This window comes from Bos indicus x Bos taurus, chromosome 13 (assembly GCF_003369695.1).
Source record: "Bos indicus x Bos taurus breed Angus x Brahman F1 hybrid chromosome 13, Bos_hybrid_MaternalHap_v2.0, whole genome shotgun sequence".
Taxonomy (NCBI): Eukaryota; Metazoa; Chordata; class Mammalia; order Artiodactyla; family Bovidae; genus Bos; species Bos indicus x Bos taurus.
Genome location: NC_040088.1, coordinates 80,008,894 through 80,034,160, shown reverse-complemented (window position 1 = coordinate 80,034,160; position 25,267 = coordinate 80,008,894). Strand labels below are relative to the sequence as shown.

At 41.3% G+C, this 25,267-nt stretch overlaps 1 protein-coding gene across 2 annotated transcripts in view; it reads left to right on the top strand.

The window, feature by feature from the left end:
• The window catches only part of SNAP25 (synaptosome associated protein 25), an 83,675-nt gene extending 71,247 nt beyond the window's left edge, over positions 1–12,428 (top strand). For both annotated transcript variants that reach the window (XM_027560311.1, XM_027560310.1), the window contains exons 6-8: positions 3,203–3,328; positions 5,706–5,850; positions 11,137–12,428. In XM_027560311.1, coding sequence (XP_027416112.1) covers positions 3,203–3,328; positions 5,706–5,850; positions 11,137–11,205 — 340 coding nt within the window. In that variant the 3' untranslated portion in view covers positions 11,206–12,428. The remainder of the gene's footprint in view (positions 1–3,202; positions 3,329–5,705; positions 5,851–11,136) is intronic.
• Positions 12,429–25,267: the final 12,839 nt, after the last annotated feature.

Here is a 25,267-nt window from a genome sequence, read left to right as displayed (position 1 = left end):
CAAGGTTTGATTTTTCAGAAGCAAAAGTAACAGGTAATTTGGCCCAAACAAGCATTCCATAAGTTAGAGAGTAAGACAGAGATTCACCCTTTCAACTGCCCACCAGTTACCAAATCTGGTCAGCGGTTAGAACATAGATGCCGCAGCTGCACCCAACGCAGAGGCAAAGAGTCCTTCAGCAAGAAGTGCTCACGCCTTAGCAAATTGGACCCATCCCTCTCCAATTCTTCCTTTTGGAAGATCTCCCGTACACTGGCCGAAATGTTGAAATGTGTAGATTTTGCATGCACAACATCACAAAACATTCAACTGTTAAGGTTCTGCAATGCTTTTTTGGAATGTAGCAGAAATGTGACATGTGGTTATAAAGGTTTGCAACAGAAGGAACCTGAAAATTAGTGTTCTGGAAGGTAGTCTTATTTGACTAGCAGTGGAAAAAAAAAAAAAAAAAATGCATGAGCGGATTGTCCAACATGCATTTGGAAAATTAAACCCATTACCCGATTCCCCTCACCCCTCCTACTTCCCTTTGAACAGAAGCCTTTTTCTAAAAGCTCTCCTGATCCTAGCTTTTAGAATAGAAATCGATGTCATTTCTAGCTGATTATATGACCATTCACATCCTTTAAACTTTGAGGCTGATTTAAAATATCCCACTTCCTGTTTAGGAGGGGAGGGGCTCAATTTACAAATAAATTTAAGTGTTTTTTTTGTTTTTTTGTTTTTTTAAGAATGATCTACAGTAAAACCTGATTAACTGGAATCTAGCTAACTTTAACCTTCAAGTATATTTATATTTGTGTTCGTTTTGACTTTTAGCAAAAAGAGGCAAATAAACAAAGGGGAAAATCCCATCAGGGATTTAACAGCATTTCTCTTAAAGGTCAGTCTAGGCAGTTTGCATTCTCTCGCTCAGTCTTCATTCTGTAAGTTCCACATCCAAGCGGACCAAGCAATGAAAGCTGAGCTGCAGAGGAAAGGCAAACAGACATATCAAGAGAAACCAAAACCAAGGAATGCTTTGATCATGTTCCCTGCCCTAAGACTCTAAGGCAGGAAAGTGGCTCAAGAGTCTAACAGAGAGTCAGCCATCACTCTTGATACTAAATTTACCTCCATGGCCCACTGTGTTAGGAAAGTCCTATAATTCACCAAAATAGCATTCCAGTTAGTCAAGATTTAACTGTTCATCATTTTCAGTGGCCACTTGCCCCCAGGTGAGATGTCTACCTATTTTGTGATGAATTTCATAGATACATTTTCCCCATCCACCAACTGTGTGGACAAAGGGTGGAGGCAGGCCCCCCTCCCTCCCTGTGACAGATTCTAATGCTCAGATGAAATCACGACCCCTGGGAATTCCACGTACTAGTTGGCACTAATTCCTTATTACACAAGAGACCCTAACTGAGCTTCAAAGCTTGACTGAAGTGTTCCCTATTGTGTGTAAATAATGCTTTAAAAACCATGTGTCACAGCACAGTGGCTGGTGGCGCCCTGCACTCTCTGGGGGCTTCGCCCTGTCTCGGCATGTTTCGAGGGACTATGGTAGATGTCCCGCAGTTATGTGAGTCTATGTGCAGCATTGTGGGTGCAGTGATTTGCCTTCGTTCAGAAACGCAAACTTTCCCACTCCCTTGACTGCCAAAGATGGTACACAAGACATTTTACATAGCAGAAAGCATCACAAGGTCCATATAACTTCTGTTAATGTAAGGAGGGAGGGGATGGGGATTTGGAAAATAACAAAAACAAAGCCATACTCTAAACTCTATTAAATTCATTTTTGGATCCTGTCCCACTAAGTGGCCCTGGCTCTTTAGAGCAGTGAATTCTGACTGCTTGAAGGCTATGGCATTATACATTAGATGTGGGAGTTGCTGAATTTCCATCTGTACAATTTTCCAATTTGTCGCTGGGGTTTCTTGGTCCCTAATATTCAAATATTAGTCTTAGTGCCAGTTTTAATAGATGGCTATGGTCCTCCAGGAAAAAAAAAAAAAAGGTTAAATTCTGGTGTCGTATAATAGAGAATAGAAAATGTGAAAACAGGACCAAAAGAAGTTCTGTTCTTGGACTAAAAAGCATGTGGCTTCTACTATGCAAAGAACATAAAAACATCTTTGATTGCTCAGTTACAACACACCCACCAAAATATGCTGCACACGTGTCTATTGGGCACAATAGGTATGCCTGGATTTTAAGTCTCTCTCCAAGGCAGCTCAGTGAAATATGGCCCACAGAGACCACACCAGTTCCATACCACTTTCCCCTACCACATCCCAGGATAGTTTGAAGTAGGCAGCTATAACCACTCCCGTCCTGTCCCTCAGTCCAACAAAGAAGCTATTGAACCTGCGTTTCAAATCCTCATGAAGGCTATTACTGTCCTGCTACTGCCTTTTTTGAGAATGGTCAACTTCTGGAGTAGTTTGGCTTAAATGAGAATGCTTCACTTTCTACTCATGCCTGTAGCTGGTGCATGAAGAAGATGTAGAGGGATTTCCCTTTTTGGTGCTAGATGGCTTGTTCTCTCTTCTATTTTCCTGCATTCATTTCACTATGCCTCTTTTACTTTTTGTCTCTGTGGACAAAGGTTTGTACATCGACTCTGGATGTATGGTGACTGTTTGGAAGTACCGATATATTATCTAATTCAAATCACTCTAGAGGCAACTCAAAGACCATCACCCTTGGCCAACCACCAATCCTGTATGTTCTCCATGCAGAGTGAGAATGCTTGGTTCTGCACATGCATTGGGGGAAAACAATTAAAACGGGAATCTTTGCATGATGGTGTGTAAAAACTTGGTCCAGGATGTTTTTCTTGATGACAGTGTGTTGCTGTGGTGTGATAGACACACTCTACTTGGCAGTCTTGTTTTGTGTCTGTCTGCCAGTATGTTTTTTTCTGTGTTTTGTGTCTCCAAATATAACCATGTCATTGAAATAGAACTGAATGTCCTCCAACTACGTTAATCCTTGTCTTAAATCCAACTAAACTAACTAAAATGAAATCCTTAGTAGCTGAGGCTTGGTGGTGGCCAACTGTTTGGGTCTGGATTATGATATATCGGTATTCTCTAATGCCTCGAATTAAAACTCATTCGCTTGGTTCGGTTCTGAGCTTGAAGAGGTAATGATTGTTGTGAGCTTGATGCGCCGCCCCTTTTGCTCGTCACTCACCCTCTTTTTTGCATAGGCTTAAATCAAGTGATGCTTACAAAAAAGCCTGGGGCAATAATCAGGATGGAGTTGTGGCCAGCCAGCCTGCTCGCGTGGTTGACGAACGGGAGCAGATGGCCATCAGTGGTGGCTTCATCCGCAGGTGAGCCTTGTGCAGCTGGCACTATAGCAGTTGCCTACTTTTGAGTGACAAACCACTCCAACCTGAGTGGGTTTTAAAACAACACTGGGAAGTTCCCTGGCAGTCCAATGGTTAGGACTCGGTGCTTTCACCATCATGCTCTGGGTTCAATCCCTGCTCAGAGAACTAAGAGCTCACAAGTCGAGTGGTGCCACCAAAAAAAAAGAAAAAAAAACACCATTTTTTTTTTTTTAACTTCTGAATCTCTGTGTTGACTGAGCAGGTCTTCTGAGAGCATCTCCTGGGCTTGCTCATTACATGCAAGTGGGTGCAAGATGATCTAAGACAGCAGTGCTTCCTTGTCTGGTGACTGGCTGGGGCCGTGGGTATGAGGCGTCCCTTCTCTTCTATGCGACCTCTCCCCAGGCAAGCCCATGGTTCTTGTGTGGTGGTGACAGCACCAAAGGGTAGGCTCCCACGTGCAAGCACTTGTCAGGCCTTTGCCCACATTTCACTGGACAAAGCCAGCCACATGACCACATCCAGCATCAGTGTGCAGTAAACAATGTTTCACTCCATGACTTTGATTGGACAGAATTTATGAGATTATGTACAGAGATGCGGGCAGGGTCAATAATAAGGAATGGTGAAACATCTATGAACTAGCAATGGCAGGAAGGATACTAAAGGGACAGGAGAGAACTGTCACCGGAGCCCAACAGTAATTATAGCTGTGGGCAGAGGTTGAGATGCCTGGGCTTACTCCATACTGACTGTATCAGAATCAGAATCTCTAGAAGTGAAATCCAGGTGTCAGTAGTTTTTAGAGCCCCTCAGATTTTAATATGAATAGAAGGCTGAGAACTATGGAACCAGAAGTAAGTCATAGCTGCTGACGATCATTTATGTAAACTTCTTTTCTACATATGAAACCTGGGAAGTTCCCCTTTAACTTTATCTGGCCTAGATTGCTTTAAAAACCCTAGAGGAGCAGTCTACATTGGGATTTACCATGAGGGATGGGTTTTAACCCCTGTGAGCAAATTTTAGCCCATCGCCATCTGTAGGAGGAAAAACCCAGACATTCTGAAATAAGTATCTACCATTTACAATAAAGTTAGTGTGGTATGTGCCCATGTCCATTAGCTGGGTCAAAAGCAGGTGCCAAGAATGAGAGAGAGTGCAAAAGGTTTATTAGAGAGCAACATTGGGGAGGGAAAGGGGGGAAGTAAGACTGGGAAAGAGCTGTCAGACCATCAGGCAGAGCTGGCAAGCAATCTACCAACTCATTGGGAACTCCACAGCAAAGTTGCTCATTGGAGGAATTCCACGGTAGGTAGAAATGACTAAGTCTTTGTAAAAAGTCTTGCTTCGTCATTGCCTGGGGCCACCTTGAGAACAAGACCTCAGCTCAAAGCATACCTAAAGGAATGAACAATGAGAAGCTGTCAGCTAATCACACTCCTTACAACTGGGCGATGAGTTCTTTCTTTTTTAAAACAATGAGTTCTTTCTTAAAGACAGATTGAGCAGTGCATGGATCCATACAGTGCAGGGGGTGAACTGTGGCTATATAGTAGCTATTAATAAAAATGATATGTAAATAAATTGCAATTAGAAGTTTTTTTAAGGAAAAAAAAAAGTGCCTTCTTAACTTTCAAGCTGAGTTATGAAAAAAATGGGAACTCCCTTTGGGGAAGGCATTTTGAGAGCCAATTCCTTCCTCCCTACATAGGCTGAAACAATATTTTATCACGGTTTTCTTCCTTGAAATCACCTACTCACAATGTCACAAAAAACCACATAGCATCGAAACCTGAGCAAGTAAAAATCGTCTTGAAAAAGTAGTTCCCTTTGGAGTTCTTGGGAGCAAATAGGATTAAGGGGCAGACTGTTATTCTCATTACTCTTCCCATTAATGTTTGTCCCAAGTGGAGAAGTAGATGAGTGGAGAAACTCTCGCACTTAGTACAATAGCTTTTCTTTCCTTATAAATTTGAGTCTTGGAGATTTTGATTGACATTTCACAAAGAAAAGTACAGTTTCTAACTGGTTCCACCTTCATTCTCTAACCTGGAATCCTCCCAACTAAAATGATTTTAGCCTCAAAACATGAAAATTGGGATAGTCATAAAGGGAGGAAATGAGGTGTTGGTAGAATTGAGAGAAGTGATATATTAATCTGCTCAATATGCCGTCTTTAAAAGTAGAAATTTAAGTGTTCAATAATGCATTTACAAATTATTTTCCTATCTACACAAGCTAAAATGTTCTCATAGAGAACAGAGATTTAAAAAGGATCGGATTGATACCTGGAGATCAATAGATTTTCCCTAAGCTTTGGGTCCTGGGCATTTGAGTTTTTCTTACCTTCTAAAACCTCTTCTTTGATGCCCAGGGTAACAAATGATGCCCGAGAAAATGAAATGGATGAAAACCTGGAGCAGGTGAGCGGCATCATTGGAAACCTCCGTCATATGGCCCTGGATATGGGCAATGAGATTGATACACAGAACCGCCAGATCGACAGGATCATGGAGAAGGTGAGCACGGGGCAGTCAGCAGGTTTCTGTTGCTTATCACCTTCTCTGAAATAACCACCAAGGAAGCGTGAATGGCTTAACAAGACCCTCAAACCGTGACTTTGGATTCAGGCCCTGGTAGATAGACATCTTCCCCTTAATTTTCCGAGACAGAAATACAGCAACAGATAAATAAATAATAAGGTAGAATTTAATCTAGCAGATATTCCTCAGGGCCACCTTTACTATAGGCATTGTGCTAGGCATCAAAGGACATATTAAGATGAGAAAGACACCATCTCCACTGCCAAGAAACTCATAGCCTATGGGAGGCAGTGAGCATCCAGAGGAAAATAATTTGTCAAGAAAGTTGCACATCAGATGCTAAGTCAGGTTAGATGGGGAAAGATTTCAAGGGTCAGGGGATGGGAAAATCTCACCCAAAAAGATGAATTTGAATTGAGTCTTGAAGGTTGGTTAAGAGCTTGTCAGAGATGATGTAGGAATAGAATCAGGAAATGGAGGGAAGAACAGTTATTTTAGGTTTGCCAGAAGATGAATACGAGCTTTGATTCTCTAAGTGCGGAAGCTCAAATGATAGTTCAAAAAGGCCCAGATTCCATTTCCAGTTCAAAAGTGCACATGTCCAGATCTCGAAGTAGGCAACATAATCTAATGAAATTGAGTTCATATAAGGACACCAGATGTCACACTAAGACTGAGCCGCCTAGTGTCAGAAAGAGTAGAGACAGTCAAGTGGAAAAAGATAGGGTTGGGGGCTTCAGATTAGGAAGGAACAGAAAGAAGCACTGGAAAGCTTTTATAAAAAGATTTGGGGCACCCACACCTTATATTCTACACTATGCAAATCTGATACAGTCTCTGTCTTTGTGTTCCATCCCCTCCCTAATCAGTAGACTCCTAAATATTATTTATATTCTCAAGATATCCAAGTGCCAACAGGGAGAAATAGGCAAATTATGAGTTTAATGGTAACTGTGCATCTATAATCAATTCTACTTAGCTAATCTTGTATGATGTGAGTTTATTCCTTGGAAGATATTGAAGTTTTGAGCCTGAAACCCTGAGTTTCTTTTCAACAACTCATTCCACTTTGGTTGGGGGTCGAAGGGCAGTTTTTGTGCTCTCTTGAATCGTAAGACTAAATACTCTGTTTCTTGGGATCTGAGCATCCTCCACTGACTTAAGAAAGGAATGAGTAGACTTAAAGGGAGCGTTTTGCCCTATTGTGTTCTATGCACTTTATAAAGATATTTGACTGCATAATATTTTGCCTAATCAATATTGAGCTACACAAATGTCAGTGTAGTTGACAAAATACCTGTGCTTTGCTTACTTCACAAGTCATGCTTATTGTTGGTAAGAGCCTTTGATGTGCTAAAGCTTTTAAGCTGTGTAAATCAATAGATTTTTAGAACAATATTGAGAGTTTCAAAAAGCCCTGGAGCCAACAGAAATGGATCTAACCCATTATGGCCCAGAAAAATGAACTAAGAAATAATTGCTGAACCACCTTCCAATAGGAAAATGATTCGGGGGGAAAAAAAAAAAGGAAAAGTAGCCATTTTTCTATCCAAGGACCCAATTGACTCACAGATGTAGGGAGATAAAATATCTCTAACTCAATTAGAGTCCTAGAGAGAGAACTTCTACTAAGAAAGAGGGGTCAAGTCTTTATTGACAGAGCTGGGCTTTAAGCAAGCAGTTTTCCTGGAAAGGCAGGTGGCATCTTAATCTACCACTTCACATCTCTAGGTCTATTCTTTAGGGGAAAGTTTTCATTCTGGGCCCAGTTTACTGCAAGAACCAAGACTTGTGCAGCTATAGTGTTTCATCAAAAGTCAGGCAAGTAGATAGGAAATAGCCATTATAGTTTATCTCATCCTTGGATAACGAATTGCTTAAGAAGTGGGGCAGGGGTCTAGTTCCCTTCTAATAACTAGCCTTTTTTTCCTCAAAATAAAAATGTGGATATGATTGAGATAAAACCCATTTCAATTCAGCATTGCCCCAAATGATACATGTTACATGATTATTAGTAGACTTCTACCTTCTTTTGCAAATTCTTACTTCTGATCATAGAAAATGGTGTGCAAAGATCTGCATATCCAGGATTAAAATCATACTGTAGGACTAAAGAGAATCTTCTATTTCTCCCATATTCTCTCATGACCCAAACAACAACCCTCACCCAACTCCACCAATCATGATCCTTTCTCATCACTTCAATTAGTAGTGAAGTTTTGGGAATCCAAAATAATGCAGTCTTCAGTACATTCCTATGGACTGTCAAGAAATTACTTTGTCCATTTGAAAACCCTGTTTTCTGACTTAGGGTATTTATAAATAGGCAGTCTTCTAAGGCTGGAATTGTATGATTCTTTTAGAAATCTATTAAAATGGGGCAAGTTTCTGTCAGGTCTTTATGGGAACTGTTGCTAAGGAAACAATAATGTTCAAACTTGGATTTAAAATTGTCCGTGCAAGATGCAATGCACACATCGCATCTTTACTGTTAAATACAGTAAAGTTGAAGATTGAGCATTGCTCACGGTCTCCCATCAGTATGGAAGCATGGCGTTTGAAAGCTAAGATCTTGAGTTCCAGCAAGGCTTTCCTGCTCACCAGCTTCACGACCTGGTTCCTCATCTGATACTGGGGTGGGTTGCTATTTCCTTCTCCAGGGGAAAGATAAGAAGAGAACAGCTCAAACCCGGGATCAGAACAGCCTGTCGTGTAAGATACAGACATCCTCTTCCAGAAGTCAGAGTCGTGCCCGAAAAGCTACTTGCCATGGTCTGGAGTTAAGATTTCCAGAGTGTTCAGAAGCGTGGGCTAAACAGCCCCTTCTACCTCTTCCGCTGGTTTTTTGGATCAGGTTTTCTCACAAAGGCAAATCATGTAATGTATCTTGAGTGTATTAGCAAGTTTAGGATTCTCTAAATAGAAATGTGAAAACAGAGATGGGATATATTGTATAAATATGTCTTACAAGAGTAAACACAGATGCATTCTCCAAATACCAGGAAGACAAGTGAAAGAAGATTATCTCAGGATTTTTTTCCTAAAAGCACATATGTTATATAATATAATAAAGATTTGGCTCCTGTGGTGTCAGATATTGTATAGGCTGGAATTTTGATATGCTTCGGAAAGAACTGAGGTGGACATCACAGATGCTCATTGACGATACGTCTGTTCTAGCTCCTCCCAGATTCTTTGAGTGTATCCAAAGAGTAGCCTTATGCTCTACTTCAAAACATTCTCTTGTACCATCACATGAAGCCTCACCAGTGCCTTCATAATGCAAGAAATCCTAGAATGTTTGCCTTCAGAAGTGCTATCTGTTTTTAAATGTATGTTTTTTCCTTATTTGGTGCCCAGTCATGTCTGACTCTTTGCGACCCTGTGGACTGTAGCCCACCAGGCTCCTCTGTCCATGGGATTCTCCAGGCAAGAATACTGGAGTGGGTTGCCATTTCCTTCTCCAGGGGATCTTCCCAACCCAGGGATCAAACCCAGGTCTCCCGCATTGCAGGCAGACGCTTTAACCTGTGAGCCACCAAGGAAGCCTTTTCCTTATTTGAGCAGTTCTCAAAGTTAAGTCTGGAAAAATAATCAGCATAATCCAATCTTAAGGAACATTTCACATTGATCTGAGCTTCTGATTTTCCTTTGGATCAAAGTGTTAGTATTTCTGATAGGACTTGTAGCTAACGAGGGAATACTAAAGCGTTTGGGAATACTAAAGCGTTCAGGAAAACTGGAGAGAAATACCCATTTTCCAAATTAGAAGCCTAAACTTCAAAACTACGAGTCTAAAGATCCAAACAATCAAGGAAAATTAGTGTTCTGCCTTAACTGTTTTGAAGTCAACTCTTAACTATCCAAACAGATGGTAAGGAACCATTGCCAGATAATTCAAAGCTATGAACAGCCTAGAAATATTTTTCTTTCACTTGGCAAATTTCTATTTGAATAGTGGTAACTCTAGTGTCCTGGGATTTCACAACTAAACTGGATAAAGAAGACACAACTTGGTGGAGATTACAAAGCACCAGGCACAGTTGTTGATGTGAAAGCAGTAATCAGCGAATAAGTACTGTTGCTATAAACCAGTCCAGTTTCCCTGCCCTGCCTCTCAGTTTCCTGGCCCCTTCCCAGGCTGGAGAGAGACAGACCACATTACCAACCACAATAGAGCAGAAACAACAGCCACAAAGGAACGTTTGTCTTCCCTTCTGCTTGCTGACTCGTATGTTCTTCGGTAATGTTAGGAATAGTTCATTTTCTGGCGTTTAACAGTATATCCAGGTAGTAGTCCTAGGTTTCATGATGCATGTAGAGCAAAAGAGAACTCAAGCAGTGAGGCAGTCAGTCAAAATACAAAATGATAGTAAGTGTGTCTCTGTTAAAACAAGCCAGTTATCAAGCTGACAGGAGTAAGTCTTCAGAAATGGGACTAAAAAATCTTAAATATTGCAAAAGCAAACCACGTTTTCACCCAACAGAAGTAGTTGTAAGATAAGATATATTGAGCACTTCATTTCTGCAAAACATTATTCTAAGACCATTATGTGTAGCAACTCATTTCATCCTCATAGCAAACCTAAGTAGTAAGATGACTAACAGTGATTATAGTGTGGACTCTGACTCCGGACCTTCTGACTCTGGTTTCCCCATTTATTAGCGCTGTGACGTTAGACAAATTGCCTAAATCCTCTCTGCTTGGTTTCCTCAGTTGGAAATAGGAGCTAACAACAGTATATCCCTCAGTGTTGATATCAATCTTGATGTTGTCCCAGTTGAGTGAGCAGGACCTAGTAGTGGTACTGTGCTCGCCAGCAGTGTTCTTTACTGCCCCCAGCTTACCGTGCAGAAAGCTGAGGCCCCAAAATGTTAAGTAATCTGCCCAAAGTGACACTGCTAGTAACTGTACAAATAGCAGGAATTCAACTCAGTTTAACAGATGTGAATGTCTGCCATAGAAGTCGTTGGGTGTCGTTCCAGAAGAGAAAGATAAATGATATGTCTCTGTCCTCCAAAGAACACTCTGTGATAGGGAAAACAGTCTTGAGAACTAAGTCATGAGATCAAACTTCTGTGATCATGCTCAAGTCCAGCCAGTGGTTCTGGGAAAACAAAAGAAGGGATGGTTCATTCTGATGAAAAGGAAAGTTTCAAAATGCCTTCACCCAATAGGAGGCATTGGAACTGGACTCTGAAGGGGTCCAATAGAATTTTAATGGATAAACTGAATTTTGTTTTTCTTTCCCCTTTTTCTAGGCTGATTCCAACAAAACCAGAATTGATGAGGCCAACCAACGTGCAACAAAGATGCTGGGGAGTGGTTAAATGGCCCGTCTGTGTCTTCTTCCAAATGCTGTTGGGCAAGATAGCACCTTCATGCTTTCTCATGGTATTACCTAGTAGGTCTGCACACATGCACACATCAACCTGCCCCCATTGTGAATGTTGTTTTGTGTCATCCATCAGCCCAACGATACTACGTGTCTTCTGTTTTTTCTGGGTCTCCTTCTTTCCAAAGGCTATATATAGTGGTCATTTGGTGGCTCTAACTTTTTATGTAAGATGTCTTGGGTTTCATTTTACCTTTTCTCTTTTCAATGGTGTTTGCTGAATGATAACAAATTAGGAATGCTCAATGTGCTGTTGATTCTTTCAGTACACAGTATTGTTCTTGTAAAACTGTGACATTCCACAGAGCTACTGCCACGGTCCTTTCTTTGGGTGTCAGGCTCTGAAACTCAAAATTTGCTGTCTTTGGTTTCTCATGGCTGTCATCTGTCTTTATGATTTCATGATTAGACAACGTGGAATTACCTAACAGGCATTGCACTCAAAGTGATGTGATTTATGCATTTATGCATGAGAACTAAATAGATTTTTAGATTCCTACTTAAACAAAATATTTCCATGACAGTAGCATACTGATGAGAAAACACACATACAACAACAGCAGCAACAGCAAAACAACAACAAAGCATGCTCAGTATTGAGACACTGTCAAGATTAAGTTATACCAGCAAAACTGCAGTAGTGTCACTTCTTTCTGTCAATATTTAAACTTATCAATCATAATCATCCTTTTTTAAAAAAAATAATTTTAAAAAAAGATGGGTTTGACATACTCACCATTCAATCATTTCCAGCAAAATATACGTTTGACTGAAATTATGTCCAATGGATGTAATATAGAGTTTGTTTGCTGCTTTTGAAGACTGTGTTTTGGAGAAAGCAACCTTGCTGTGAAACAGTGTGGAGATGTAAATTTTATAAGGCTGACTCTTACTAATCACTATTTCCCCTGTGGTTTGTTATCAGTACAATTCTCTGTTGCTTAATCTAGAGCTATGCACACCAAATTGCTGAGATATTTAGTAGCTGATAAAGAAACCTTTAAAAAAAATAATGTAAATGAATGAAATATAGATAAACTATGAGATAAATATCATTACGGCATGTAATATTAAATTCCTCCTGTCTCCTCTGTCAGTTTGTGATGTGATTGACATTTTGTAGCTAGTTTAAAATTATTAAAAATTATAGACCCCAGATGTCTGCTTTAATTTCTTCATGGACCCTGTCTGAGTTTGTACTCACATGAGAAGAAGAAATCTGGCTACAGTCCCATCACTCCTAAGAAGTCAGTTCTGTGTGCTAAGGACACCGTGTGGGAAAAGCAAAGGTGTCCCTTCTACACATGATCCATTGGCATTGAAACGTGGCATGATTTTTATAATCTGTTTCACAAATTCTTATGTAGAGATCAGTGTTGGCCATGGGGGGAATGTAATTCAACCAGGAGGCACAGAAGAAAAAAAAAAAATCCATAGGAAAAATCGGTAGTACTCAGACTTGGCTGTACATGGATTAAGGTATATTAGGTGTCAATCAACTCTCATCTTCCTTCTCTCCAGTATCACCCCACCAAACTGAGGCCACCACGACCACCACCACTGCTGCCTCCATTTTATTTAGCAGCTTTATTGACATATCATAACATTCACCCATTTAAAACGTATAATCCAGTGTGAAAGTGAAAGTGCTAGTTGCTCAGTCGTGTCCAACTCTTTGCCACCCCATGGACTGCAGCCTGCCAGGCTCCTCCATCCATGGGATTCTCCAGACAAGAATACTGGGGTAGTTTGCCATTTCCTTCTCCAGGGGATCTCCCCAATCTAGGGATCAAACTTGGATTTCCCACATTGCAGACAGATTCTTTACCATCTGATCCATCAGGGAAGCCAATATATTCAATATTTGTATTATCCAATAGTTTCTAGTATATTCATAGTTGTGCAATCTAATTTTAGAATATTTTTATCATCCCCCAAAGAAACTCCATACCTATCAGTAGTCATTCCCATTCCTCTTCCCTCAGCCATAGGCAACCACTGATTTAAGTTTTGTCTATAGATTTGCCTATTCTGAACATTTCCTATAAATGGAATGGTACAATATGTGGTCCTTTGTGACTAGCTTCTTTTATTCAGCATCATGTTTTCAAGATTTCATCCATAGTGTAGCATGTATCAGAGTTTTCCTTTTTATGGCCAAATAACATCTATTGTATGGAAAACATTTTGTTTATCCTTTCATCCATTGCTGGACATTTGCAGTGTTTTTACCTTTGGACTCTTATCAGTTATGAGGCTCTGAACATTCACACACAGGTTTTTGTGCAGACGTGTGTTTTCAATTCTTTTGATGTCACCACTTTCACCCCCATTACTGTCTCTGCCACCGTAACCTCCGTCATAACCTGTACCCTTCCAGCTCCTCCACCACCACTGCTTTGACTACCACCACCTTGACCTTGCCACTACCTCTACCGCCTCTGAATCATCCTAACTAGCACCTCCTTTATCACGGCTCCATCCCCAGTCATCACCACCACCCCATCACCACTGCTGCTGCTGCCCTTGCCTCCCCCTCCACCTCGTCACCAGTGCCATCATTATCTCCTCACTCCTGCCACCTCTGCTGCTTCCCTCTCCTACCCCGCAGAGGCAATGCAGGTGAATTCGTCCTGATCACCTTGGCTCACTGCCAGGTCATTTTACCAGTAGTTCCAGAGGTTTGGTGAGAGCTGTTAAGAAATGAAACCAGTGATGACAAACTCATCATCCTCAGCAAATGTTTGCAGTTCTTTAGCTTCTCCCCAAGTTTTAGAACAAGTTCTAGAGATACCCAGATGCTCAGGGAAGTTATTCTAAGGACCAACTCTAGCAAGACATTTATGCCTTAAAATTAGGTAGTAGAGAGGATGCTCAAAGATGGGGAAAACAAACATACCATGTATGTCAAAGCAACTAAGGGGTTGATCTATGGGCTATGTTAGAAAATTCTTTTCCCAGCTCCATCTGTTCTTAGTGAAGTGAGTGTGTTTCCACATTGTTTGAATAATTAAAACCCCATACTGGATATATGAATAGTAGGACATGGGCATCCTGCTTTAAGGTCCAACACATAATTCATTCTGAAGCATATTTCCTTGGATAATTGAGCTTGTCTAGCCTCAGCTCTAATGCAGTCAGTTCCTTTTGGCTAAAGGAAGACATATTCTCCAGGGATGAATCAGATCTGGGTAATGCACCAACTCAGGAAGTACACTAGAAATACAATTATTGGGGCAAGGCAGAATACTGCAAGGCCTAAATCTTCCACAAAAACACTAGAAGGTGGTCCTGGGTCCTAGTGACAGAGCCCTTTCCTCTTGTCTGCCTCTCGTTTCTCCTGGTTCTCCTCCTTCCACACCCTCTCCTGGCCTCTGTTCTGACCACCTCGCCCCAAGCTTTGTGGCACTCATTTGTCAGCCCATTGACAACTGCACTAGAAACTGAGAAAAAGGGAAGAAAATTCATACTTTTGATCATCTAATACAAGCCAGGTGCTGTGCAAAGTGCCTCATTTATGATGACTCATTAAATTCTTAAAAATTCTCTAACCTTGACACTATTAGCCCCATTTTGCAGAATAAATTAACAGATTACCTGAACCAGATTTATCTTATTAAAGCTAGTAAGTGATACTGGCATGATTTGAGCCAGATGTATGCCTCCAAAGCTGTAGACAGACCTAGAAGATAACCCTTCCCAAGTGGCTCAGTGGTAAAGAATCCATCTACCAATGCAAGAGTCATTGGACGCTTGGGTTCTATCAGTGGCTCGTGAAGATCCCCTGCAGGAGGGCATGGCAACACACTCCAGTATTCTTGCCTGGAGAATCCCGTGGACAGAGGAGCCTGGCAGGCTACAGTCCATAGGGTCCCACAGAGTTGGACACAACTGAAGCGATTGAGTACACATGCACACACATTCAAGCTGGAGGGTTTATCTGCTCAGATAAGTCAACCACTAAATATGAAGTATATCTGACGGTAAGTGTGCCAGAGAAATGTAAAACACTGAAGGAGATAAAGAGTGTAGGAGGTGGAAGAGAAGATGCTATTTTTTAAAAGAATGATGACTATACTCAACTGCAGGTAGGCTGGGTGAACTGGCAGCTGTCTGCTGAGGCTCCTCCCCTTTTCTCTCTGTGGTTTCTCATTCTCCAAATCAATCAGGATTTGCTTTCCTGGCAAAATCAGATAAGTCCAAGAAACAGAGTTTAGTTCAGTCACTCAGTCCTGTCCAATCCTTTGCGGCCCCATGGATTGCACCATGCCTGGCCTCCCTATCCATCACCAACTCCCAGAGTTTACTCAGATTCATGTCCATTGAGTCAGTGATGCCATCCAACCATCTCATCCTCTGTTGTCCCCTTATCCTGCCTTCAGGGTCTTTTTCCAATGAGTCAGTTCTTCACACAGGTGGCCAAAGTATTGGAGCTTCAGCATCAGTCCTTCCAGTGAATATTCAGGACTGATTTCCTTTCAGTTCAGTTCAGTCACTCAGTCGTATCTGACTCTTTGTGACCCCATGAATCCCAGCATGCCAGGCTTCCCTGTCCATCACCAACTCCCGGAGTTCACTCAGACTCACGTCCATCGAGTCAGTGATGCCATCAAGCCATCTCATCCTGTCGTTCCCTTCTCCTTCTGCCCCCAATCCCTCCCAGCATCAGAGTCTTTTCCAATGAGTCAACTCTTCACATGAGGTAGCCAAAGTACTGGAGTTTCAGCTTCAGCATCATTCCCTCCAAAGAAATCCCAGGGCTGATCTCCTTCAGAATGGACTGGTTGGATCTCCTTGCAGTCCAAGGGACTCTCAAGAGTCTTCTCCAACACCACAGTTCAAAAGCATCAATTCTTCAGCATTCAGCTTTCTTCACAGTCCAACTCTCACATCCATACATGACCACTGGAAAAACCATAGCCTCGACTAGACGAACCTTTGTTGGCAAAGTAATGTCTCTGCTTTTCAATATGCTATCTAGGTTGGTCATAACTTTTCTTCCAAGGAGTAAGCGTCTTTTGATTTCATGGCTGTAGTCACCATCTGCAGTGATTTTGGAGCCCCAAAAAATAAAGTCTGACACTGTTTCCACTGCTTCCCCATCTATTTCCCATGAAGTGGTGGGACCAGATGCCATGATCATCGTTTTCTGAATGTTGAGCTTTAAGCCAACTTTTTCACTCTCCACTGAAAGTGGAGCCTCTTTCATCAAGAGGCTTTTTAGTTTCTCTTCACTTTCTGCCATAAGGGTGGTGTCATCTGCATATCTGAGGTTATTGATATTTCTCCCAGCAATCTTGATTCCAGCTTGGGCTTCTTCCAGCCCAGCATTTCTCATGATGTACTCTGCATATAAGTTAAATAAGCAGGGTGACAATATATAGCCTTAACGTACTCCTTTCCCATATTGGAACCAGTCTGTTACTCCATGTCCAGTTCTAACTGTTGCTTCTTGACATGCATAGAGATTTCTCAGAAGACAGATCAGGTGATCTGGTGTTCCCATCTCTTGAAGAATTTTCCACAGTTTGTTGTGATCCACACAGTCAAAGGCTTTGGCATAGTCAATTAAGCAGAAGTAGATGTTTTTCTGGAACTGTCCTGCTTTTTGATGACCCAACAGATGTTGGCAATTTGATCTCTGGTTCCTCTGCCTTTTCTAAAACCAGCTTGAACATCTGGAAGTTCACGGTTCACATACTGTTGAAGCCTGGCTTGGAGAATTTTGAGCATTACTTTGCTGGTGTGTGAGATGAGAGCAATTGTGTGATAGTTTGAACACTCTTTGGCATTGCCTTTCTTTGGGATTGGAATGAAAACTGACCTTTTCCAGTCCTGTGGCCACTGCTGAGTTTTCCAAATTTGCTGGCATATTGAGTGCAGCACTTTCACAGCATCATCTTTCAGGATCTGAAATAGCTCAACTGGAATTTCATCACCTCCACTAGCTTTGTTCCTCATGATGCTTCCTAAGGCCCACTTGACTTTGCATTCTAGAATGTCTGGCTCCAGGTGAGTGATCACACCATCATGATTATCTGGGTTGTGAAGATCTTTTTTGTATAGTTCTGTGTATTCTTGCCCCCTCTTCTTAATGGCTTCTGCTTCTGTTAGGTCCATACCATTTCTGTCCTTTATTGTGCCCATCTTTACATGAAGAGTTCCCTAGGTTTCCCTAATTTTCTTGAAGAGATCTCTAGGCTTTCCCATTGTATTGTTTTTCTCTAAGAAAAAAGGCAGAAGCAGGCAAAATCTCTTGAGATCTAGGCTCATTGCTTCTACTACTTTCTATTAGCCAAAACAAGTGACAAGACCAATTCAGATTCAAGAGACAGGGAAATACATTTCTTATTAGGAAAAGGTTAAAGTCATACTGCAAAGGGTGTGGATACAGAGAGAAGTGAACACAGCAGTCTTGGCCATCTATCTATGATGTGTATGGAATTTTCCTTTCCTCCTCTGCATCCTTATTCTCACAGAGAAACAAAAGTTCAGGGCAGACCCTCTGTGTAACTTAGAGTAGGTATATGCAGGTATTCCTCCCCTTTAGTGGTGGTAGTAATGGTGTTAGTTGCTCAGTCATATCCAACTCTTTGTGACCCCATGGACTGTGGCCTGTCAGCATTCTCTGTCCATGGGATTCTCCAGGCAAGAGTACTGAAGTGGGTTGCCATTCCCTTCTTCAAAGTATCTTCCTAACCCAGGGATCGAACCTGGGTCTCCTGCTTGCAGGTAGATTCTTTACTGTCTGAGCTACAGGGAAGTCCCATTCTTCCCCTTTAGTCATATTAAAAAATAATAATAATAATAACGGAGGACGCAGCATGCAGCTGCCCAAGGGAGGAATTGAGAACCCAGAGCAGAGTCCGGCACTGCTGACAGGATGTGGCAGCCAGTCGATAAGACTGACCTTAATCCCAAAATAATGAAACTAATCCCTCCTATTCAAAGCAATAGGGTTTCAGCACCGTCATTAACCCCTACACACCAGAACTGGAAAGAAAACACTTTAAAATGTTCAAAATAGAACTGGATCCTTGACCAGCACTTGGCAAATACCCTTATTCTAGAAACCTCTGTGGTTTTTCCCTGTCATCTTTTATTTGTTGCTATTTTGTGAGAATTTACACTGAAATATCTCAAGAGAATGGTGCTTTCTTTAATTTTTCTTTCCTTCCAGTCTTTTCTGTACAAAAATATACTCTTCTCTTTACTAAGAGGATAAAAAGACTGATTACTCAGGGATGAAAAAGAAATTATGTGTGTCAGAGACAGCTTAAGTACACACAAGATGTATCCTGGGTGTCTAGGGGAGTGGGGGTGTGGGAGGTGACTGCTGTCTTCCAAGGCACTGTCTTACTTCTTTAAGGGAACTGTGACAACCACCAGTTTAGGAAAGATGAGGCAAGTGCTAAGGGTGTGTGTTTTTAAACTTTCAGAGGCCGGGGGAAGAAAAAGCCCAAGAGACCTAAACCCATATCTTCATTTGCTATTAAAGGCAAAACCCCCACCTAAACCAATGAGATTCTCCAGGAGGCTAAAGCTTTTATCTGTCTCCACTGATAATCCACTTTATCTTCCATACCTATCAATTTGACCACGGCAATGGCCCACTGGAATTCCCAGCCTCCAGAATTTCATTTCTGCACCTTAAATATGGAGAACCTGCTCAGCTCTGAGAACAATAAACAGTCAAGATATCCCTACCAACTATCTCAATATAATTATTATTCCAGAGCAGTTATTCAAACCAAGAAGAAACACGAAGTACCTTGGAAATGGTTTCCTCCAAACTCTAGGGGCTGAATCAGGGGCATTCCAGGCTGATTTCTCAGAAAACAAAGCTGAGATTGATGCATAAGTCTAAGTAGTTTATCTGGGAGTGTGATTTTAGAGAGCAGGAAAAAAAGGATAGGAGAGTGAAATAGCAAAGGAAAGGAAGCATATGCCAGAATGCATACCAATTAGCCAAGTACAGGCACCTGGATGTTTGATTTCCATGGGGAAGCTGAGCCCTATGAAATGCACACCAGGGCCATCTTCTTAGGGCAAGCAGGAGAGATTCGCCCATCAGCTTTTATCTCCCTTTGGTCAAGGGTAGCCACAGGGCAGAGCATCAATTCCCTTGTACTTCTTAGTGATGCTCTTGAATGTCAAGAGGTTCTTTTTAAGGATGTCCCACAATAGAGGATCAAAGAATTCCAGGCAGAAGTGAGAGGTGAGGCTGAGGTGGGTACTGTCTGCCCTTGTGTGAAACTGGTTGAAACCTGCATGACATTGGTCACCACTTCTGTGGCTGTGGTGAGAGAATTGGAAGGTATGTTTAAGAAGCATCTGATGTGCTTTGCATACAGTTTTGTGGGTTGCATACTGCTCAGTCTTAGGAGTCATCACTCACATCATAGCAGCAGCTCCCTATTTCCCTGCTTTATAATTAGGGTCTCAAGTGAGATTTTGTTTGAAAAAGCTTCCACTGCTTAAAAAAAAAATGTAAAAACAACATAAGATGAAGTATTTAAAGCTTCTGTTTTACTATAATTTGGAGGACCAACAGATATAGTTTGGAAGACCAAACTGAAGAATAGATTGAGGGGTTGGGAATCAAGTTCTAAATACTGGTGGTGGATCAAAGATTTTGGATAGCAGCAGAAAAGTGATAAAGAAGGCTTGGTTTTGAGTCCTGAAGACCCAGAGACAAAGGGTCAGGAAGCTTAGCATGAGGTGGGCGATAAGGAAAAGTGACATCACGGAAGATAGCATTGAGTGATTCTGGCAAAATGACAGCAGAGAAGAAATTGAGGGGGTGGGGGCAGAGAATGGTGTAACTAGTCAAAAGGGAATAAGAAAGAGATATGAAAGAGAACTTTTAGGCGATACTATTACCTGAAGGATTGGAGAACAGGGGCTGATTATAGACTCGGGCCCCTGTTGCCACTTCTCTTTCATCTTCTGAAAATAACCTGACCCACAGTCCCTGGTCTTTCTCTACCTTTATGCTCACAGCCATCAAGGTGACCTTGAATATAAGCTTCTACACTGCAAAGCTGCTTTCATCCTCAGTCTCACCTATATTGCCGCAAAGTTCAGAGAAAAATTCATCTCCGACCCAAAACTTCACACTTCATTGTCTTGTGTTCTTACATATCTGCTCATGCCCTTCAAACTCATCTAAACTTTTGGCTGCTCCTCCTCTGTTCTTTCTCAGTCAGTCCAACTTCCTAATGTCACCAAGATGCTTGGTACACAATGCTCTCCACTCTTGTGTTAATATCTATAATTTCCTGCCCTTCAACCCTGAATGATAAGCCCCAGGCTCTGAATAATACAGTCCTCCGCCTGGCCTCTCTTGTATGAACTCCTTGGGAACACATGGTAAAATCATACAAGTTCCTGGACGGGTGCCAGTGAAAACAAATGGTTCCGCTAGAACTCTCATGCGTGTAGGTGGCAGTGTCAATTGGTACAACCACTCTAGAGAGCAGTTTGGTGGTATATTTGGTCCTCCATACCCAGGATTCTGCATTTGCAGAATCAACCAAACACAAATCTCTTGGTAAGGAGCTTGAGCACCCATAGATTTTGGTATCCAATGGGCCTGAAACAAATCTCCTGGGAATAAAGAGGAACCATATTTACAAAAACTAAACATAAGCAAACACTACAATTTAGCCATTCCATCTACAAAAGCTAAACACAAGCAAACCCAGGCAAACACTATGATTTAGTCATTCCATTCCTGGATATCTACCCATCAGATATGTACTGTACCTTCATTGATCAAAAGCATGTACCAAGATATTCATCACCAAAGTATTCATTATAGACCCAAAGTGGGCTTTACCCAAATGCCTATCAACTGTAGAATGAAGAAATCTTTTATGGTTGTTTGCACATGGAATTCTTATAGCAATAGGAATGTACAAACTATTGATGGACAAACTGTATATTGCTAAAGCAATATACATGGACCTTACTAATTCAATGCAGGATGAAAGAAGCCAAATATAAAGAACATTTTTACTTAAAAAATGTTGTTGATGTATATTAGATTTATAAAGTTGTGTTAGTTTCAGGTGTTATTTTCAAATGTACTGCAAAGTGATTCATTTATATGAATCACTATATATATTTATATATATTCATTTATATACATATGTGTATTTTCTCAGATACTTCTTATTACAGGTCATCATAAGATAATCTATCTTGAATATAGCTCCTGTGCCATACTGTAGGTCTCTGCTGCTTCTTTTAAATATAGCAGAATATATGTGTTAATCCCATATTCCTAATTTATCCCTCCTCTCACTTTCCCTTTGATAACCATATGTTTGTTTTCTATCTGAAGAACACTTTATTTGAGTTTATGTATATAAATTTTAAAAACAACAACAACAACAAATCAATCCACAGAGTTAGAATTTGGAATAGCAATTACCCTTGGGGTGAAGGGTTAAGAACTTAATCAGGACACAGAGAAGTTTCTGGGGCATTGATAATGTCCTGTTTCTTGATATCAATGCTGGTTACATGCATGATTCAGTTTGCACAAATTCACTGAACTCTATATGATATGTGTGCAATTTTGGGGATGTATTTTATATACCTCAGCAAGAAGTCTCAAAACAACAAAATACAGTCTCCAAATACATCTGGCTCTTCCTTCAGCTGTAAGGGTCTTTTAAATATAAACAAACAAGTTCTGGCCTACCCTTTTCCTTTCCTTTCTACAAGCATGATTTTACCTTTTATTATAAGACAAAAACTGAAGTTTCAGAAGGATCATAGTTATGAGCTCTGTGGAAGTTCCCCTTCTGTCTGTCTTTATATTCTTGTGTTAGCTAACTGCTTTTGCTCTCTCATAATGTTGCTGCAAGAAAAGGAAAGATACACCCAGCTAAAGGCAGAGTTCCAAAGAATAGCAAGGAGAGATAAGAAAGCCTTCCTAAGTGAACAATGCAAAGAAATGGAAACAATAGAATGGGAAAGACTAGAGATTTCTTTAAGAAAATTAAAGATACCAAGGGATTATATGCAGAGTACATCATGAGAAACGCTGGGCCGGAAGAAGCACAAGCTGGAATCAAGATTGCCTGGAGAAATATCAATAACCTCAGATATGCAGATGACACCACCCTTATGGCAGAAAGTGAAGAGGAACTCAAAAGCCTCTTGATGAAAGTGAAAGTGGAGAGTGAAAAAGTTGGCTTAAAGCTCAACATTCAGAAAACGAAGATCATGGCATCTGGTCCAATCACTTCATGGCAAATACATGGGGAAACAGTGGAAACAGTGGCAGACTTTATTTTGGGGGGCTCCAAAATCACTGCAGATGGTGATTGCAGCCATGAAATTAAAAGACACTTACTCCTTGGAAGGAAAGTTATGAGCAACCTAGATAGCATATTGAAAAGCAAAGACATTACTTTGCCAACAAAGGTCCATGTCGTCAAGGCTATGGTTTTTCCCGTGGTCATGTATGGATGTTAGAGTTGGACTGTGAAGAAAGCTGAGTGCTGAAGAATTGATGCTTTTAAACTGTGGTATTGGAGAAGACTCTTGAGAGTCCTTTGGACTGCAAGGAGATCCAACCAGTCCATTCTGAAGGAGATCAGCTTTGGGATTTCTTTGGAAGGAATGATGCTAAAGCTGAAACTCCAGTACTTTGGCCACCTCATGCGAAGAGTTGACTCATTGGAAAAGACTCTGATGCTGGGAGGGATTGGGGGCAGGAGGAGAAGGGGACGACAGAGGATGAGATGGCTGGATGGCATCACCTACTCGATGGATGTGAGTCTGAGTGAACTCTGGGAGTTGGTGATGGACAGGGAGGCCTGACGTGCCTCATGGGGTCGCAAAGAGTCAGACATGACTGAGTGACTGAACTGAAATGAAGGGACTATTTCATGCAAAGATGGGCACAATAAAGGACAGAAAAAGTAAGGACCTAACAGAAGCAGAAGATATTAAGAAGAAGTGGCTAGAATACACAGAAGAACTATACAAAAATGATCTCACTGACCTGGATAACCATGATGATGTGACCACTCAGCTAGGGTCAGACATCCTGGAATGAGAAGTCAAGTGGGCTTTAGGAAGCATCACTATGAACAAAGCTAGTGGTGGTGATGAAATTCCAGTTGAGGTATTTCAAATCCTAAAAGATGATGCTGTGCTCAATATGCCATCAAATTTGGAAAACTCAGTAGTGGCCACAGGACTAGAAAAGATCAGTTTTCATTCCAAAGAAGGTCAGTGCCAAAGAATCTTCACATTACTGTACAATTGCACTCATTTCACATGCCAGCAAGGTAATGCTCAAAATCCTCCAAGCCAGGCTTCAACAGTACAAGAATTGAAAACTTACATGTTCAAGCTGGATTTAGAAAAGGCAGGGGAACCAGAGATCAAATTGCCAACATCCATTGGATCATAGAAAAGGCAAGAAAATCCCAGAAAAACACCTAATTCTGCTTCACTGACTATGCTAAAGCCTTAGACTGTGTGGATCACAGCAAACTGTGGAAAATTCTTCAAGAGATGGGAATACCAGACCACCTGATCTGCCTCCTGAGAAATCTGTGTGCAGGTCAAGAAACAACAGTTAGAACCAGACATAGAACAATGGACTGGTTCAAAATTGGAAAAGGAGTACATCAAGGCTGTATATTGTCACCCTACTTATTTAACTCATGTGCAGAGTACATCATGTGAAATGTTGGGCTGGATGAAGCACAAGCTGGAATAAAGATTGCCGGGAGAAATATCAATAACCTCAGATATGCAGATGACACCACCCTTATGGCAGAAAGTGAAGAGGAATTAAAGAGGCTCTCAATGAAGGTGAGTTGGACACAACTGAAGTGACTTAGCAGCAGCAGCAATGAAGGTGAAAGGGGAGAGTGAAAAAGCTGGCATCAAACTCAACATTCAAACAACTAAGATCTTATCATCCAGTCCCATCACTTCATGGCAAATAGATGGGAAAACAATGAGAACTGTGACAGACTTTATTTTGGGGGGCTCCAATATCACTACTGACAGTGACCAGCTATGAAATTAAAAGACGCTTTCTCCTTGGAAGAAAAGTTATGATGAACATAGACAGCGTATTAAAAAGAAGAGACATTACTTTGCTGAAAAAGATCCATATAGTCACAGCTATAGTCATGTATAATTGTGAGAGTTGGACCATAAAGAAGACTGAGTGCCAAAGAATTGATGCTTTTGAATTGTGGTGTTGGAGAAGGCTCTTGACAGTCCCTTGGACTACAAGGAGATCAAACCAGTCAATTCTAAAGGAAATCAACCCTGAATATTCATTGGAAGGACTGATGCTGAGGCTGAAGTTCTGATATTTTGGCTGCCTGATGAGAAGAGTTGACTCATTGGAAAAGACCCTGATACAGGGAAAGATTAAAGGCAGGAGGAGAAGGGACGACAGAGAACAAGATGGTTGGATGGCATCACCAGCTCAATGGACATGAGTTTGAGCAAGCTCCAGGAGGCAGTGAACAATAGGGAAGCCTGATTGCTGCAGTCCATGGGGTCTCAAAAAGTCGGACACGACTGAGCGACTGAACTGAATGTTGCTGCAGGGGACCGACCATGCATCTCAACCCTTCAGCTCCTGCTCTCATCACTTAGTTCTGCATTCTCTAAATCTTATGTAGTAAGATTCCCAGAACAGGGACTCTATTTACCTTCTCCCTTATTTTTACAACAAGAAGCATCATAGGTTGCTGACTCATCTACATTTGAATTGGTTGTGCTTAGTCACGTGCTCACTCTTACTCCAATTAGTCATTACTGGAGAGTTAGATCATGTGATGCAAACATAGCCAGCTAGTCAGCAGGAGCTTTAAGGAAAGAGAGTGCAGTGCAGTGAGTACCTATTTATATCTATAAATTCACCTTAAATCTTTAATCTAAAAGATTTATTTTTTAATTTAGATTCTCCCAAAGCAGAGCCTGAGTCAAGGACTTGGGAGGTCATC